This window comes from Uloborus diversus, unplaced genomic scaffold, assembly GCF_026930045.1.
Source record: "Uloborus diversus isolate 005 unplaced genomic scaffold, Udiv.v.3.1 scaffold_15, whole genome shotgun sequence".
Taxonomy (NCBI): Eukaryota; Metazoa; Arthropoda; class Arachnida; order Araneae; family Uloboridae; genus Uloborus; species Uloborus diversus.
In genome coordinates this window covers 764,972-781,379 of record NW_026558209.1, presented here as the reverse complement: position 1 = coordinate 781,379, position 16,408 = coordinate 764,972, and the positions used below count along the sequence as shown (strand labels likewise).

Here is a 16,408-nt window from a genome sequence, read left to right as displayed (position 1 = left end):
AAGTATGCACAAATATCTAAGCTTTAATTTTTATTCGGCGATTTTAAAAATATTGATTCAATAAAAAATAAAAAATGTTTGAAGAAAAATTTCGAAAAATTCGAAGATACTTTTTTTAAAAAAAATCATAATTTTTGCAGTAAACGTTTTTTTCAAATTCGCCGAATAAAAATTAAAGTAAATTGCTTCAAAAAGATATGCTCCAAGTTTCATTACTTTATCTCTATCGGTTCCTGACTTATAAGAGTTTGAATGCAAGAAATCGGGAAAAATGGCATCATGGAGAAAAACGCGTTTAAAGTTTTAAAGTTATGTACACATTCGTTAGATGCATGCAACAAAAATAACTATAACTTTCGTTCTATTTAAGGTAGAAACAAGATTCAAACGTCCTCTTAAGCAGAAAAAAACACGGAGTAATTTTTCAAATGATAAAAAAAATTGCAAAATTTGACGATTTTTGTGTCCCGGACCCCCTTAACGACGCTCTATTTAACGACTTTCTCTATTTAACTACGGGTTTTTCGCGGTCCCAGATGTTCCAAAACAGTGTTAAAAGCATTCTATTTAAGAACGCTTTCTATTTAAGGATGATTTTCTGTGGTCCCTTGAAAGTCGTTAAACACAGAGCCAACTGTACTTTGATAAACAAGCTGATTTGTGCATCACATTAACTCCTTTTAAGCTAATATAGTGATAATAGTGCCTTGGACTTGGTGTAAGCAAAGAAACATTTTAAATATTTCCACTCCAAGTTCGTTGCAAACAGGGTTGTAGTTTTGGCCATGCCACTGGCAGAAACCGGTTAAAACCAGCCAAAACAGGACTCGACCACCATAGAGCTGGCCAAAACTGTATTGTATAAAAGCGCACTAATACGTGTACACATATAGTTTTTATGCATAATATTGCACATTTTAATGCATGATTAAAGGAAATAGTATGTGTATTTATCATAGTTGGAATAGATTTAAGACTGATTTATTGATTAAATGCAACTTTTCTTTAAGATTAAAATATATTCACAACAAAGATAAAGGGATATTTGTTTATTAGGAATACTAAGCAGCCGACAATATAAACTAATAGCTACTCTTCACAAAACTTGTAACATGTTTTCAATGTATTAAAAAATTAGTAATATACTTTGATTAAAATTCATTTTGTGCACATAAAACTATGAAACAATTAGGTATATATTCTGCTATTTACACTATTTTATTTTTAAAAAATATGAGGTGACTAACCTTTTGGGACATGCGATCATTACTTGCCTAGGGTGTAAAATGAACAGTTTACTAAAATAACGAATAGTGACTCATTATAGGATTGATGTTTCACATTTGTTTTAATTGTATAGTCATTAATTTTGATTTTGAACTTTACTATTTCCTATATCCACGTCCATGGCCAAAACGGGACAATCCAAGCTGGATTTAACCGGTTTTATCCATGGTTAAAACCACCACTGGCTGAAACTATAACAACCCTGGTTGCAAACCCAAGCAAAAAAAAAAAGTTTTATACAGATTAATTCTCCTAATATTGGCAGTTTTATTGTGATTCAATAGTGTACTCTAAATATCGCCAATAGTTTCCAAATTGAAACCAGATTTAAAAAAAAAAAAAAAACACCAAATTTGTCGCCAAGTTGGCAATTAAAAGCTTGGTGATATATCGCCAAATGTTTGCCAAATTATAACACCACTTGAGTTTGCATTGAAATTAACAATGATTTCCCCACAAAAAGGTGTAAAAGACCCTGTTTGGAACGTCCCGACGCAACCAAAAAGGGAGGTGCACAACGAGACCCCACTAGGCGTCTACATACCAAATTTCAACTTTCTAAGACATATCGTTATTGAGTTATGCGACATACATACGCACAAACATACATACGGACGTCACGAGAAAACTTGTTGTAATTAACTCGAGGATCGTCAAAATGAATATTTCGGATGTCTATACGTTCTTAGGAATATATCAACGTGTGGTCAGGTTGGAAAAAAAGACTCAATATTCACTCGAGGGCCAGCGAAATGAAAATGAAGGCCGATTTTTGAGTAAAATTTTTTTCGCGAATACAATACTTCCTTTACTATGTAAAAACGAGCTAATGTGTGCATCACATGACTTCCTTTTACTCCAATTTAATGTCATTTTCTCATTATTGGAAGTCTTAATGTGATTCAATAGTTTACTCTCTAAATATCACCAACAGTGGCCAAATTGAAACCAGATTAAAAAAAAAATTTTTTTTTTTTTTAAATTGCCAAATTTGTCGCTAAGTTGGCGACAAAACTTGGCGACCAAAAGACTGGCGATATATCGCCAAGTGTCCGCCAAATTATAACACCACTTGAGTTTACATCGAAGTTAACAATGATTTCCGCCCAAAAAGGGCCAAAAGACCCCCTTTGGAGCATCCGAATGCAACCAAAAAGGGAGGTGCACATCTAGACCCCCCTAGGAGTCTACGGACCAAATTTCAACTTTCTAGGACATTCCGTTCTTGAGTTATGCGACATACATACACACATACGCACATACATACGTACATACGGACGTCAAGAGAAAATTCGTTGTAATTAACTTGGGGGTCGTCAAAATGGATGTTTCGGGTGTCTGTACGTTCTTAGGCATTTATCCACGTGTGATCGAGTCGAAAAAAAAAAAAACTCAACATTCATTCGGGGATGAGCAAAATGGAAATGAATGCCGATTTTTGAGTGAATTTTTGTCTGCGAATACAATACTTCCTTTTTTGTAAAAGGAAGTAAAAAGTAAAAACAATACAAAAGTCCTCATGACATTTTGTTTCTAGCTGATCAATATAATGTACTACGATTAAAATTTTTTTTACCTCACATAGACCAGCAATTTATTTCCAAGTCTAATTTGGTCGTCCGTGAACTGTTTGCCTCTTTTTACGGCTTGTTGAAGCAGATGGATTAGGTCCTGGAATTTTATAGAAAGGGTAACAATGGTGAAATTAAACATTTTCCATTTTCAATTAAAGGATTAAAACGATCAGCATTAATGTATATGCTATCACCAGGGTTGGCTTTCTGCCGGCAGAAACTAGTTTTTGCCGTGCCAGTGGCAGAAACTGGTTATAACCGGCGGAAACTGGCAAAAACTTGAAATTGTTTTAAAAAACTAAAGTAATTACTAAATGATATTTGTTTAAACTAAAAAATTAAACTTATTTCATCATTGTAAAAAATAAAATTTTATGCTAGAGCTCCTTGATTTAGTTCAGAAAGGGAACTTTTCAATTCTAGATGCTCGTAATATTTGGATTAATCTAACAAAGGATTATAAATCATATGGGTGTTTAGGTAAGAGGAGCGGCATACAAAAGGGGACATACAGGTTGGGGCAGAATTTTACCTGCCAATATTAACGTAGATTTTGTACCTAACATTACAGCTTTGCAAAACGAATTGGCCCCATTTCTAGAAACTTATTTTTTCAGTCAAATTTTTACCACTACCCCAGTTACTACATAGTGCACCAGTTTAAAAAAATATACAAATGCCAATACAATACAAATAAATTGTGATAATGTTGTAATTAAATTGTGCTTTGGATAGCAGTTAATTATTTTTTCCATGAATTTTCTATTGTATGTCAGTAATTAATTTTTGTCATTTTGTGAGTTTTTGCCAGTTCCTGCCGCAATGTGGCAGAAAGTGGTTTTTGATATGCCGGTTTTAACCGGTTTCTACCAGTGGTTTTAACCACTCCGGCAGAAACTTGCCAGCCCTGGCTATCACAAAATACTTCAACAAAATAAATGAAGGAAATTACCTCAAGTGGGTTTACATAGTCATTCATGGCGTGATTATAAACATAAATTATAGCATCGTACAGCTTTTCGTTCCGACACAACGTCATGACCTAAAAATTAAACCAATTTTCACAAAGGAAATACATCAGCAACACAGAGATTTAGGAATGGAAATAAAAATTGGGTTGTTTCCCATTTTTCAAAAGTACTTTTTTCTGAAAGAGCATTGTTGAAAACTCGGGGTGAGTTACTTTCATTTCTTAATTTTGACTTATTTTCAATCTTAAAGACGTTAAGCCTCTGTTTTCATTTTCATTGCTGATATCACAAGAGAACAAGTGATGTGCTGGACTGTTAAAAAAGTAGATCTGCGGATACGGATACGGATCCGGATCATTAGTGTCAAGATCCGCAGATACGGATTTGGATCTCTAAATGCTTTTGCCCAATTTAAGAGCCATTGTCTGTAAGGATCAGGCAGGTTGTGATTGTTGACATTTTTAATTTTCTTTATTTTCACATATGTTGTTCCTTATCATGAATGTAATGTAAATCCGAAATTTGAGCATTGTCTGACTCACCGTTTTTGAGAAAATAATTTTTTTAGTTTAGGGGGCGTGGCACATTTTTGCTGTTTTTTCGAATTTGCAGTTCTTTATGTGCTTGTTACTTAAAGCGCCCGTATAATGACATGGATATTTTAGTTCCATATTATTATATAGTCTTGTTAGATACTGTTACAGCTGTCAAATCAATGTCACTACTAGGGCGACACCCACAAACTCCGTTTAAAAATGACTGAAAATGAAGTTTTTTTCTATATTCAACGCCAATTTTCTCAAAGCGCCTTCATGATAACGCAAACATTTTTAGCCACATTTACATGCATCAAAAATATGCAATAAAATCGGTGTCACTATAAGGGCGCCAGAAGATATTGGAACTTTTATTTGATAAATTTCACAAAAACACAAATATTTAAAATTATTGGTGTATTTCATGTATTTCTGCCTTAGCCCTGGCAATAGGGCGGTAACTTACTGAATAACAATTTTATAAATTTCGGCTCCAGGTGTCATTTTATCTTTTCTGTTTGTTTAATTTCCATTTTTTTCGTGTTTATATTATCTCCTGTTCCATCGTGTTGCTTTTCCACTTTTCATCCAGAAGCTCATGCTTCTTTGCATTGATAAAGGTGTTCCTTGTAACACTATCTGTACTCGTTCTTTTTTAAATTTCAAAACGGACCTAACTTTAAAAACGTCCTTCATAGTTACCTGATGTATATCCAAGCTTGCAACATCCATCCTCACGATACAAGCTTCCAACGTTTCGAACCTCTTCCTCTCGGCCAAGTGGTCGACGAAATCTTTGACGATCTGCGGCGTCATGGATTTCAGGCGTCCGTCCAAGATGTAAGGTTCAAGACTTTCCAAGAACACGCCGTGGGCAAGAGGATCGGCTCGAAAGCTCTCGTACATTTTCCCGAACAGGAAATCCCTGAAACATTATCACATGTAGTAAGATGCAGCGTTTAAGTCAAGTTTAAAAATCCTTTAGCAAAAAAACTAAAATTGGAGGGAAAGTCTTTAGCAAAATGCTAAAATTCAGGCTTGACATCTTTGAAGAAATAAATGCACATTATGTGATATCTTTTAAAAATTTGAAATGAAAAATTCAGAATTGTTCTTGATATTGAGAGAGCAAACTTTTTTTTTCTGAAAACCACCAACAATGTATTTATTGGGGGGATAAAATGCCCATTAAGACGAAATATTGTTCAACTTAATAACAGTTTATGCATGTTAGATATGATTAATAAATACAATTAAGTTCAATATCGCTTCCTCTCTCCGATTGTACACTTCCCCCCCCCCCTTCTTTTTCTTGTTATATTAGAGCAAAAAAGCGAAAATGCTTTGTTCCACTTTCGCAGTTTAAATAGTATTTTCGCATTTTGCGAGGAATGCGACCGTAGCGGAAACCCTGGTAAGATGTAGTGACATGTAGTAAGATCACATGTAGTATCACATGTAGTAACATTATCACATGTAGTAACCATTAAGCTGAAATTGCGATGGTATTTTTAGTACCCTTAGGTTTTCAGCTCCCCCCCCCCCACAAAAAAAAACGAAACCTGTTAAAAATAATACTAGATGACATTTACACTTTTCGAACTAAAATTTCACTTGAAATACACCGCCAGCTCAGTCATTTCCAGCCGAGGACTGCAGTTTCGTGCTCATTAGCACTCATCAGCCCGGCATAGGAAAGTGACTGAGCTGGAGATGGAAAACCTCTGAAGGGAGCCAAGAGGGCCAAACAAACTGGTAGCTAATGTAGAATTAGCACTGACCAGACGAGTGACCGAAGCAATGGTTCGGTTCAACTCAAAAATTGATGGCAAAGCTAAGGTATTTTGTAGTAAGTTACCGCCCTAAAGCCAGGGCTAAGGCCAAAATACTTAAAATACAGCCGCCAGGTCAGTCATTCCAGCCGAGGACTGCAGTTTCGTGCTTTTTAGCACTCATCGGCCCGGAAAAGGACTCACAAGAGCTGGAGGTGAAAAATCTCTTAAGCGAGCCGAGAGAGACAAACAAACAGGTACCTAATGCAGAATTAGCAAACCAGATGAGTGACCAGAGCAATGGTACTGTTCAACTCAAAGATTGACTCTTCAACTTTCAACACAACTTTCAAAGATTGACAACTTCAACTCAAAGATTGACTCTTCAACTTTCAACACAACTTTCAAAGATTGACAACTTCAACTCAAAGATTGACGGCAAAGCTAAGCTTAGCTTTGCCATCAATCTTGGAGTTGAACCGCACCATTGCTGCGGTCGCTCATCTGGTTTGCTAATTCTGCATTAGCTACCAGTTTGTTTGGCTCTCTCGGCTCGCTTAAGAGATTTTTCGCCTCCAGCTTATGTGATTCCTATTCCGGGCCGATGAGTGCTAAAAAGCACGAAACGGCAGTCCTCGGATGGAATAACTGAGCTGGCGGTGTATTTTAAGCATTATCACATGGTTCCACAGTTGGTGAGTTGGAAGGAACTTTTAAAGATAAAAATTTATTTAAAAATGTGCTACTAGTTTGACCTCGAAAATTTGGACTCATCGGGAATGTGAACCATCGGGATTTTAAATTTTTCTGAATGTTAAAGACACTAATAATATAAACATTTTTCTTTTTCATTTCGATTTTTTTCAAGTAAAATTTTTGTTGAAAACTTTTATTAACAACGAAAAAATAACGTTTAAACCAGTAAAGATATACTTTTTTTCTGATAAAAAAATACAATTCTTTTGGCAAGTCATAACTAAATACAGAATGCATATTAGCAATGAACAGTACATATTAGCATTTAATAATCAAATACACAACATAGAACAAAAATGATTGCTGATAATACTTTAAACCATTAATTGTTGGTTTTATTTTGTGACTAAAAATTGCTTCCCAAATTCAATGAAAAATAAAGGGAGGTGTAAAAAGCATTCAAAGCAGAAACCAATTCATGCTGTGATCATTTACTGTTCCAGGAGAGTTTGCTGTTTAACTTTCTCCATACTGTAAGCACTCCATTCAACAGTAATAATTCTCCTAAAAATTCTACAGAACTTTTTTATGCACAGAGGAGACATGATTCAGTTGTTTAATTTCATCAAAATGAAAGAAATGGATTAAATTTTTGCACTGAAAGCAGGACAAGGGGTCAAGGGCCCCTATATAGGGTGGGCAAGTGGGGGCTCAAGCCCAATCCCTTAGAAATGAGAACTTCCTTGCTTTTAGTGCTTTTTTCTTTGCAAAAATGTGTAAAAATTTCTTTTCCAGTCATTAATGAATAAGTTAATAAAAATGTCAAATTTTAATATATTTAATATGTATTGAAATTGGTTTCCATGTGGAAAATATTCTGCTAAACCCTGGGGATATTTTTTGAGCCCCCCCCCCCTAAAATTTTGTATATGGGCATCCTTGTGAGGGGTCATTGTTTTAAGCTACTCAACTCTCAGGCTAACCTGGAAATGAAGGAAAACTACTACTTTAGTAGTGTTGTGTGGGCACTTGGAACAGCTTACCAGAAGAGGTGGTAATGAGCAAGGGAGTAGACAGTTTTAAGAGGGTCATTGATCTTCACTGGGGATTGTAAATGGACTAGGACCAGCTTAGCTGGGCCAGAGCTTGCTGCTGGTCATCACTTTTGTATTTGTATTTGTATATTTGAAGAGTAGAAGCCAGCTTTAGGTTGTGGCTATTGTTCCTTTGTTTGAATTCATTGGAGAAAAACTTGTATTGTATTTTTTTTTTCTTATCATCAAAATGTTTGGTTTTGATACTTTTAATTAAAATATATTTTTGATATTTTTAGTACCTTCTTCATTATTTTCAGTACTTCTTATATTTTATATTCTGCAGTAGAGGACTTGCACTTTCTTGGTTTTGTCACGCCCCCTCAAAAAGTGTAATTCAATTGCATCTGAGTTCATTTCTACTCATTATTAAATTTATCGAAATTTATCTTGATATGTTGAAGGTTTTAAAATGAAAACTTTAGTCAGGCAATAGAATATAGAAATAGGGGAATTCTAATACTCTAAAACAGTAGTGCACAACATATAGCTCACAAAACTGATCCTTTTAGCCAGCTGAAATATCTGGGTTGGAAAAATGAATTTACTGTAAAAAGTGGCTTTACTTTAATGAACGAATAGGCTGTCCAGTTACATGAGTAATTAGATGCACTATTCACATCAAAGGGCAATGATTTTATGAAGTAAATTTATTATTTTAAACTTATTCAATTTCTGTCCCATTCATTACTATTCTGCCCTATTTATTAAATATTTATTAGACATTTAAACATCAGTGTATCGCATTCATTATATTTTTTATTTTACTTGAATTTATGTGATGAAGACAAATAAGAATAATTTATTACTTTCAGCAGTATGCACTGATATTTTTTTCAGTCACAAGTAAGTGCTCCAATGAGGTAATGACGCTCATGTAAAAGTTTTTCTAATGCCCATTTCTGAAAAAGTTGGCAAGTTTGACATTAAATAGTACTATTCTTTTTGTATCAGGGCATTGTTTAGAGTATTTTTGGTCTCCTTATCTTAAGAAAGACATTAATGTATTGGAAAGGGTTCAAAGGCGGGCTACAAGGCTAATAAGTGGACTTTCTCATTTAGACTACGATTCCAGGCTTAGAATGCTAAAAATGTACAGTCTCGAGCAAAGAAGAGACCGAGGGGACATGATTCAGCTGTTTAAATTTATTAAAACGAAAGATGTTACGGGGCTGAAGTTCAGCACTGAAAACAGGACAAGGGGTCATTGTTTTAAGCTATTTAAATCTCCGGCTAACATGGATGTTAGGAAAAATGATTATTTTAGCAGGGTAGTGGAACAGCTTACCGGAAGAGGTGGTCATGAGCAAGGGAGTAGATAGTTTTAAAAGGGCCATTGATCTTCACTGGGGATTGTAAATTGACCAAGACCAGCTTAGCTGGGCCAGAGCTTGCTGCTGGTCATCACTTTTATATTTGTATTATTTTCTTCAGGTTTGGACCAAGGACAATGGTTATAAGTTTTTAAAAGTTTTGTGTGTGTAAAATAAGAACACATGTAAAATAATTTTTTTTTAAAAATGTTGGAATATATATTTTATACATCATATTATAAAAGAAATTAAATAAATACCTTCGTGCGTAATAAGTAAAAAATAAGAAATAACAATGCCAAATAGCACAAATTGCAGCTTACTGCTTGCAATTTGTGCTATTTGACGTTATTTCCTATTTTTTACATATTATAAAAGGTTTGGCGAGATTCTGACTGGGGCATCTTTAATTTGTTTAAAGATGCAATTCTTAGTTATTTAGCAAGTTTTAGGGTCAGTTTCTATGTGATATTTTTGCGCAGTGCCTAATCACCGAACAAAAATATTTTAAATTGGGCTGTGAAAAATTATTTTTTTACAACTACTTGCCAAGTTTGGGCAATTGTTTTTATGCAGTCTCTGTCTACCGCACAAAACGCCAGGTTCGAGTGCATTTGAATCAGGGTTGGCCGAATTGGACCCAATTGGGTTGGACCCAATGGTTTTTTTTGAAAAAACCCATTTAAAAAAACCCATTATTTAGCCCACTTTTGGGTTTTTTAAAATTTTCTGAAAAGTTTTTTAAAAAATTCATTAATTTAAATACTTTTACAATTTAAACTTCTTTTTTATTTGATCTTCACCACAGATAATGAACCAAAAAAATGAATTTTGAACTTTAATAGTATTTCTTAACTCTTAACGGCATTAAAAAAAATACTTCAAAGATTTTAAACAAATGTATTTAACTTTTTTCTTTAACTGGTCAATAAATAACTCAAATTACCTTGACTAAGTCCTGTCACGTCTGATTTTCTCAATATTTGTAGATTGTACAGAGGAAACTAATCCAATTAAAAGGCTTTCATGTGAATTATTTTCTGCTAACCAACACGTCACAAATCTCGAATAAACACCAGGTATATTTTTTAGAAATAAACAGATTTTACAAACGGTCGACAGAAAACAGAACATGTACAGTATTTTCATTATCTTACGAAAAAGTTTAACATTTCTTACTCTGTACACAGAAGTAGAAAAACAGGCAACATAAAATTCAAAGAAATGTCTTGGGTTTTATTTAAAAAAACCCAAAAAACCCTGGGTCCATGGGCTTTTTTAAAAAACCCAGGTTTTTGCCAACCCTGATTTGAATAAATGGAACCATTACGCATCATAAGACAAAGTACCAATTCTCAATTAAAAAAATAGTTGCACAAAAAACAGTTTGAACGGTCACACCCGCAATATGTACAAAGTAGAGACGTACCGAGTACTCGGTAACTACTCGGTACTCGGCCTACTCGGCCAATATGCCGAGTACTCGGTACTCGGCCAAATTTTGATCAGATACTCGGCCAATACCGAGTAGTTGCAAAAAATTGAATATATTAAAATTTACAAAAAAGCTCAAGCATATATAATTTTTTGCAACCATTTACAATTCAAATTTAAATTTTGAGAATAATGAAGTATGAAATACTTCAATGGAATAAATCTTGGTTCGAATGTCTCGAAAGTTAATAAAACTTTTTTGTTAAAAATTGTGCAAATATGGAATTTTTGCTACAAACTAAAATTAGTTATAAGATATATAAAAATACCTTAGCTTTAAAAATAAAAGGAAATAAAACAACGTTAGAAGCACAGTGCAGACACGTGTTTTGGCGTTACGAGGAATTTCTTTTTCGATGCACAAAATGCGAGCTCGTCGATTTAAAGGCATCCGGCAAAAGTCGAATTTTTCGTCGTATGCCTTTACATTCTTTAGTTCACATGTTATGCACTGAAAAGACGATCCTCGTAACGCAGAAAAACGTGTCTGCAGTGTTCCTGCACATTTGTTTTTTTGCTTTTAAAAATTATTTATGTTTAGCGAACTAGACCTATAATGAATAAATTTGTATAATTTGTTTTAATTCCAACTCGATAAGTCATACCTTTTATTTATTCATTTTTAATTTAAAAAATATTATTTTTGCAAAATTTTGTAGTTAAATTTCAGCAGGAATTTAGTTTAAATACTATTATATGGACAAGGAGGTCTATACTACTATTTCAATAAGTTCAAAATTCATCGGTGTGTGTCGGTGGTCCTTCTTTCAACATAATTGGTACTGGGAAACTCGGCCGAGTAGTGAAAGGCCGAGTTACTCGGTAACTCGGTACTCGGCCGAGTAGTAAAAGGCCGAGTTACTCGGTACTCGGCCGAGTAGTAAAAGGCCGAGTACTCGGTACTCGGCTACTCGGCCAAAGTGCTACTCGGTACGTCTCTAGTACAAAGCATTTTTTTAAAAACAAGAAATTCGTTTAGAAAATTGATACTGTGATGCATAGTTTCTTACATTCGATAAAAATCAAAAGCCAAAGCTTTGAATTTCAGGAACAAAGTGTAAATATATGCATGAAATTGTCTCATTGGTGCAAATAGATTGAACAGCATGTTAAAAAAAAAATTAATTTGAATTTTGACATCTTGAATTCAAATTATGTTTTTCGCAATCATGAGTGTGTGTATGTAGGCGTGTGTGTTTGTGTGTGGGGGTATGTGTTTGTGTGTACGCGTTATGTGTATGTGTGTGTAGGCATGTGTGTTTGTGTCTGTGGGGGGGTATGTGTATGTGTGTGTAGACATATGTGTTTGTGCCTGTGTGCAGGCATGAATGTGTGGGTAGTTGTGTGTATGTGTGTTTGTGTGTATGTGTGTTTGTGTATGTGTGTGTAGGCATATGTGTTTATGTCTGTGTGCAGGCATGAGTGAGTGGGTAGTTGTGTGTATGTGTGTTTGTGTGTAGGGGTATGTGTGTGTGTGTGTGTAGGCATATGTGTGTATGTGTGTGTGTAGGCATATGTGTTTATGTCTGTGTGCAGGCATGAGTGTGTGGGTAGGTGTATGTATGTTTGTGTATGTGTGTAGGTGTATGTATGCGTGTGTAAGTGCATGTATGTGTGTGTAGGTGTATATATGTATATGTGTGTAGGTGCATGTATGTATGCATGCAGGATATGGACGCAACCTGGAGACTGTTTTCGCTAGAGGAGCAGCATCGTGAGAACAATAAGCAATAGTGATTGCTCCAAAAACAGCAAAATTACTTTCTATTGATGGCAATGCAGTAATCCACACAGACGGGAACCTTCTCTTGGTAGTGGTGCACCAATAGCTCGATCCGCCCCCTCTCCGGGCAAAGCTGAGTCATGATTTGATCGATATAAACACGCAATATGTCTTCAATTTTCATGGCTACTAAATCCTTTCGCTGGGACTTTTTACCTATAAGACCTTAAAAGAGAAAACACAATCATTTGATTTTAAAAAAAAAAAAGAAAAAAAAAATTATTGCACAATACTTCCGTGGGTAGGTAAAGGGCAGTAACTGCGAATTTTTCTTTCTTTCTTTTTTTTTTTTTTTTTGCATTTTTGTCATGTATTGTACGTTAGCTTTATAGTCCAAGCTAGCTTGTTTGGTTTCCACTGAAAAAAGACGCAATAAAAGAAAAAACACATTTCTGCAGATACTGCTGTTTACCTGTCCATGACAGAATATTAATTTTTAAAATTGCTATATTTTAATAGCATAAATCAGTGGTTTCCAATCGTGGTGCATACCTCCCATAGAACTATTTGGAAGGCCCTCTCAACTGTAACCAAAATTTTTCAACCAAAAAAAAAAAACCGTATTGGTGTTGGAAAATGAGAATCTGCAAAATGTATGGCATTTGGGCTTGAGCACCCACAATGACAACATTGGTACATTTTTGATGAAGCTATGGTTTGAGAAAATTAGCGCTTAAAACCCATCCATCAAGGATAAATATTTCACAAATGCTGCATTTTAAACATATATTTTTCTGTAGTTTTGTACAATTTGTAAAATTCAATGGAACTTATTAATAGTCAAAGTACAATTTTTCAAAGTACATTGTTACATGGGGAGAGAGGGGTTCAAAAAGTGCGACATGACATTTTTTTATTTTTTTTACGAGAACATGTTTATAAAAAAAAAAAGAACGTTCGATTGCGCCACCCCCTTTTCAGCTATTGACACCAAAATAGAGTTAGCTCTTATACCCACTAAGGGCTACTTGCCGATAAATTTTTCTTTCATTCCGTTCATTATTTCTTGAGATACAGCAGTCACAATTGACGACAAAAAACGTTCTATAGCTCAACCCCCGTTTGAGTTATTGGCACCAAAATTGAATCAGCACCTGTTCCTGTTAATGGCAACATATGGACCAAATTTTGTTTGATTCCGCCAGTTACTTCCTGAGGAATAGCAAGCACGCGTAACTCGAAAAACGTCCCATTGCTCCACCTCCCTTGGAGGAATTCGCGCCAAAAACCAATGGGCACAAGTTCACATAGGGGCACATATGTGTACCGAATTTCGTTCGATTCCATGCAGTAGATTTTGCTGTAGAGCGGCCACAAAAAACTGGTCACACACAGACGTGACACACACATACACACAGACAGACATTTTCCAAAAATAGTCGAAATGGACTCAGCACACCTCAAAACGTTCGAATCCCTCAAAATTCGAAATTCGAAAATTTGCTCGAATCGAATACTTTCTTCTATATATTAGATACAGAAGAAAGTAAAAATGGAGTGACATGTGATAAAGGGAGAAAGGAGAGGGATCAAAAATGCTGAATACGAGTGACATTGACAGTCCCTTTTTGTGTAAAATACAGTATTGTTTGTCCAGACAATTAAATAAATTGCAACACCAGTATAGCATTTTGGCGAAAGATTATTGTGAAACTTTTAGGGGCAGAACAATTTTTGTATGAAAAAAGTGGGGAAAGACGTCTGTGTGTGTGTGTTTGTGAAAAGGTTGGAAACCACTGGCATAAATGATAATTACAAGTTATTAAACCCATTTTTATGCACAATATGTTTTGCTATATTTTTGTGTATAGGCATGAAATTTCAAGTACCTGAAACGGCTTTAGCTTGTTCTTCATAAAAAGAAAGCGCTAGAGTCAGGGCTTCGGAAAACATTTTCTGCTTGACCAGGAAATCAATCCGCTGGAAAAGAAAAAAAAAGGGCATTTATTTTAAATGAATGAAAAAAAAAATGTCAGCAAACACATATTGAGATTCGTAGCTACCTCATTCCAAGTCCTCATGGTCATGACGTGGATACTTTTTGTTCCAAGCAACAAAAGCTGGCTACCAAAAGCAGACATAGAATAATAGCAAGCCCTTTCGCCTGCAACAGCCTGAAATGTCAGATGATCTTGCATCACTATGTACTTGGTTAGAAAATTTAGTGGATACAGAAAATGCATAGCAATGAAAACCAACAAGTAACATTTTGCAGACTAAAATAAATCAAATAAGTCAAAACGAACCATGTGTTTTTTTGAGCAATCACGATTGCTTATTGTTCTCACTTGACTGTTTTTGGCGTTCCTATCATTTTGTTTTCCTGCCGCCTCCCTCTGCAGTATCACTGTTGACCGGCTCCTAACAATGCTGCTCCTATAGCGAAAGCCGTCCCCAGGTTGTGACAATATCCTACACACACACAGCTACATACACAACTATGCACACACACACATGCACACACACACACATGCGCACACAAACACATACACCTACAAACACATACACACTCAAACAGATTCACACACGCATACATACAGACACATTCACATACACACACAACTACCCACCTACTCATCACACTCATGCCTACACACAGACACAAACACATATGCCTACACACAAATACACATACCCCACCGCACACAAACACTCATACACACAACTACTCACACATTCACACCTGCACACAGACACAAACACACATGCCTACACACACATACATGTAACCCCCTACACACAAACCCCTCACAACTACCCACACACTCATCACACTCATGCCTACACACAGACACAAACACATATGCCTACACACAAATACACATTCCCCACCACACACAAACACTCATACACACAACTACCCACACACTCACACTCGTGATTGCGAAAAACATAATTTGAATTCAAACTTTCAGAATTCAAATTAATTTTTTTATTTTATATATTTATTTTTTTTTTTGAAGCAATGACGAACTGCTTTTTATCCTCACTTGACCATCTTTGATGCTCCTATGATTTTTCAGACTACCGTGAGGACGAGAATAAGTCTGGATTGTAATTTTTTAATATTTATTTAGAGACTAATTTTTGTCATTATGCTTTTATTAAAGGCTTAACTCAAGTAGATTTTACATTAAAAAATGTTTCTTTTGTGTGTGTGTGTGCAAAATCACGTTTTTTCCACGAAAATCACCTATATTGATGATTTTAAACAACAAAACTTCATCGAAAAACAAACTTTTAGGTTACTAATGCTCATCAATTAAGATTGATAAGATGCAAGTTGGATCATCCAAATGATCATTGTTTTTCCATGGATATGGCTGGTATTACCTATTCTAGAATCACCAATCCATTCCATTTGTAGAAAAAAGAAACCCGACAATCAGGGTTCGATCGCGACTCTGGATTTAAAAAAAAAACGTAATTTGAATTCAAGATTTCAAAATTTAAACGAATGCAAGAGGCTGAATGTTTTTTTTTTTTTGAAGTTAAAAAGTACAATTTTTTTAGCCATCAGCTTATTCAAAATTCATTGGAACTATGAAAAAAAAAACGTAATTTGAATTCAAGGTTTCAAAATTTAAACGAATGCCAGAGGCTGAATGTTTTTTTTTTTTTGTTTTGTAGTTAAAAGTACAATTTTTTTAGCAATCAGCTTATTCAAAATTCATTGGAACTATGAAAAAAAAACGTAATTTGAATTCAAGGTTTCAAAATTTAAACGAATGCCAGAGGCTGAATGTTTTTTTTTTTTTTGTAGTTAAAAGTACAATTTTTTTAGCAATCAGCTTATTCAAAATTCATTGGAACTATGAAAAAAAAAAAACGTAATTTGAATTCAAGGTTTCAAAATTTAAACGAATGCCAGAGGCTGAATGTTTTTTT

At 34.8% G+C, this 16,408-nt stretch overlaps 1 protein-coding gene across 1 annotated transcript in view; it reads right to left on the bottom strand.

Annotated features, from left to right (window-relative positions):
* The window catches only part of LOC129233049 (vacuolar protein sorting-associated protein 8 homolog), a gene marked incomplete at its 3' end in the record, with an annotated part of 119,948 nt that overhangs the window by 47,406 nt on the left and 56,134 nt on the right, over positions 1-16,408 (bottom strand). Inside the window, 6 exon segments of the mRNA XM_054867131.1 lie at positions 2,864-2,958; positions 3,814-3,903; positions 5,071-5,293; positions 12,499-12,685; positions 14,350-14,440; positions 14,524-14,634. Of these exon segments, the coding sequence (XP_054723106.1) occupies positions 2,864-2,958; positions 3,814-3,903; positions 5,071-5,293; positions 12,499-12,685; positions 14,350-14,440; positions 14,524-14,634 (797 nt within the window).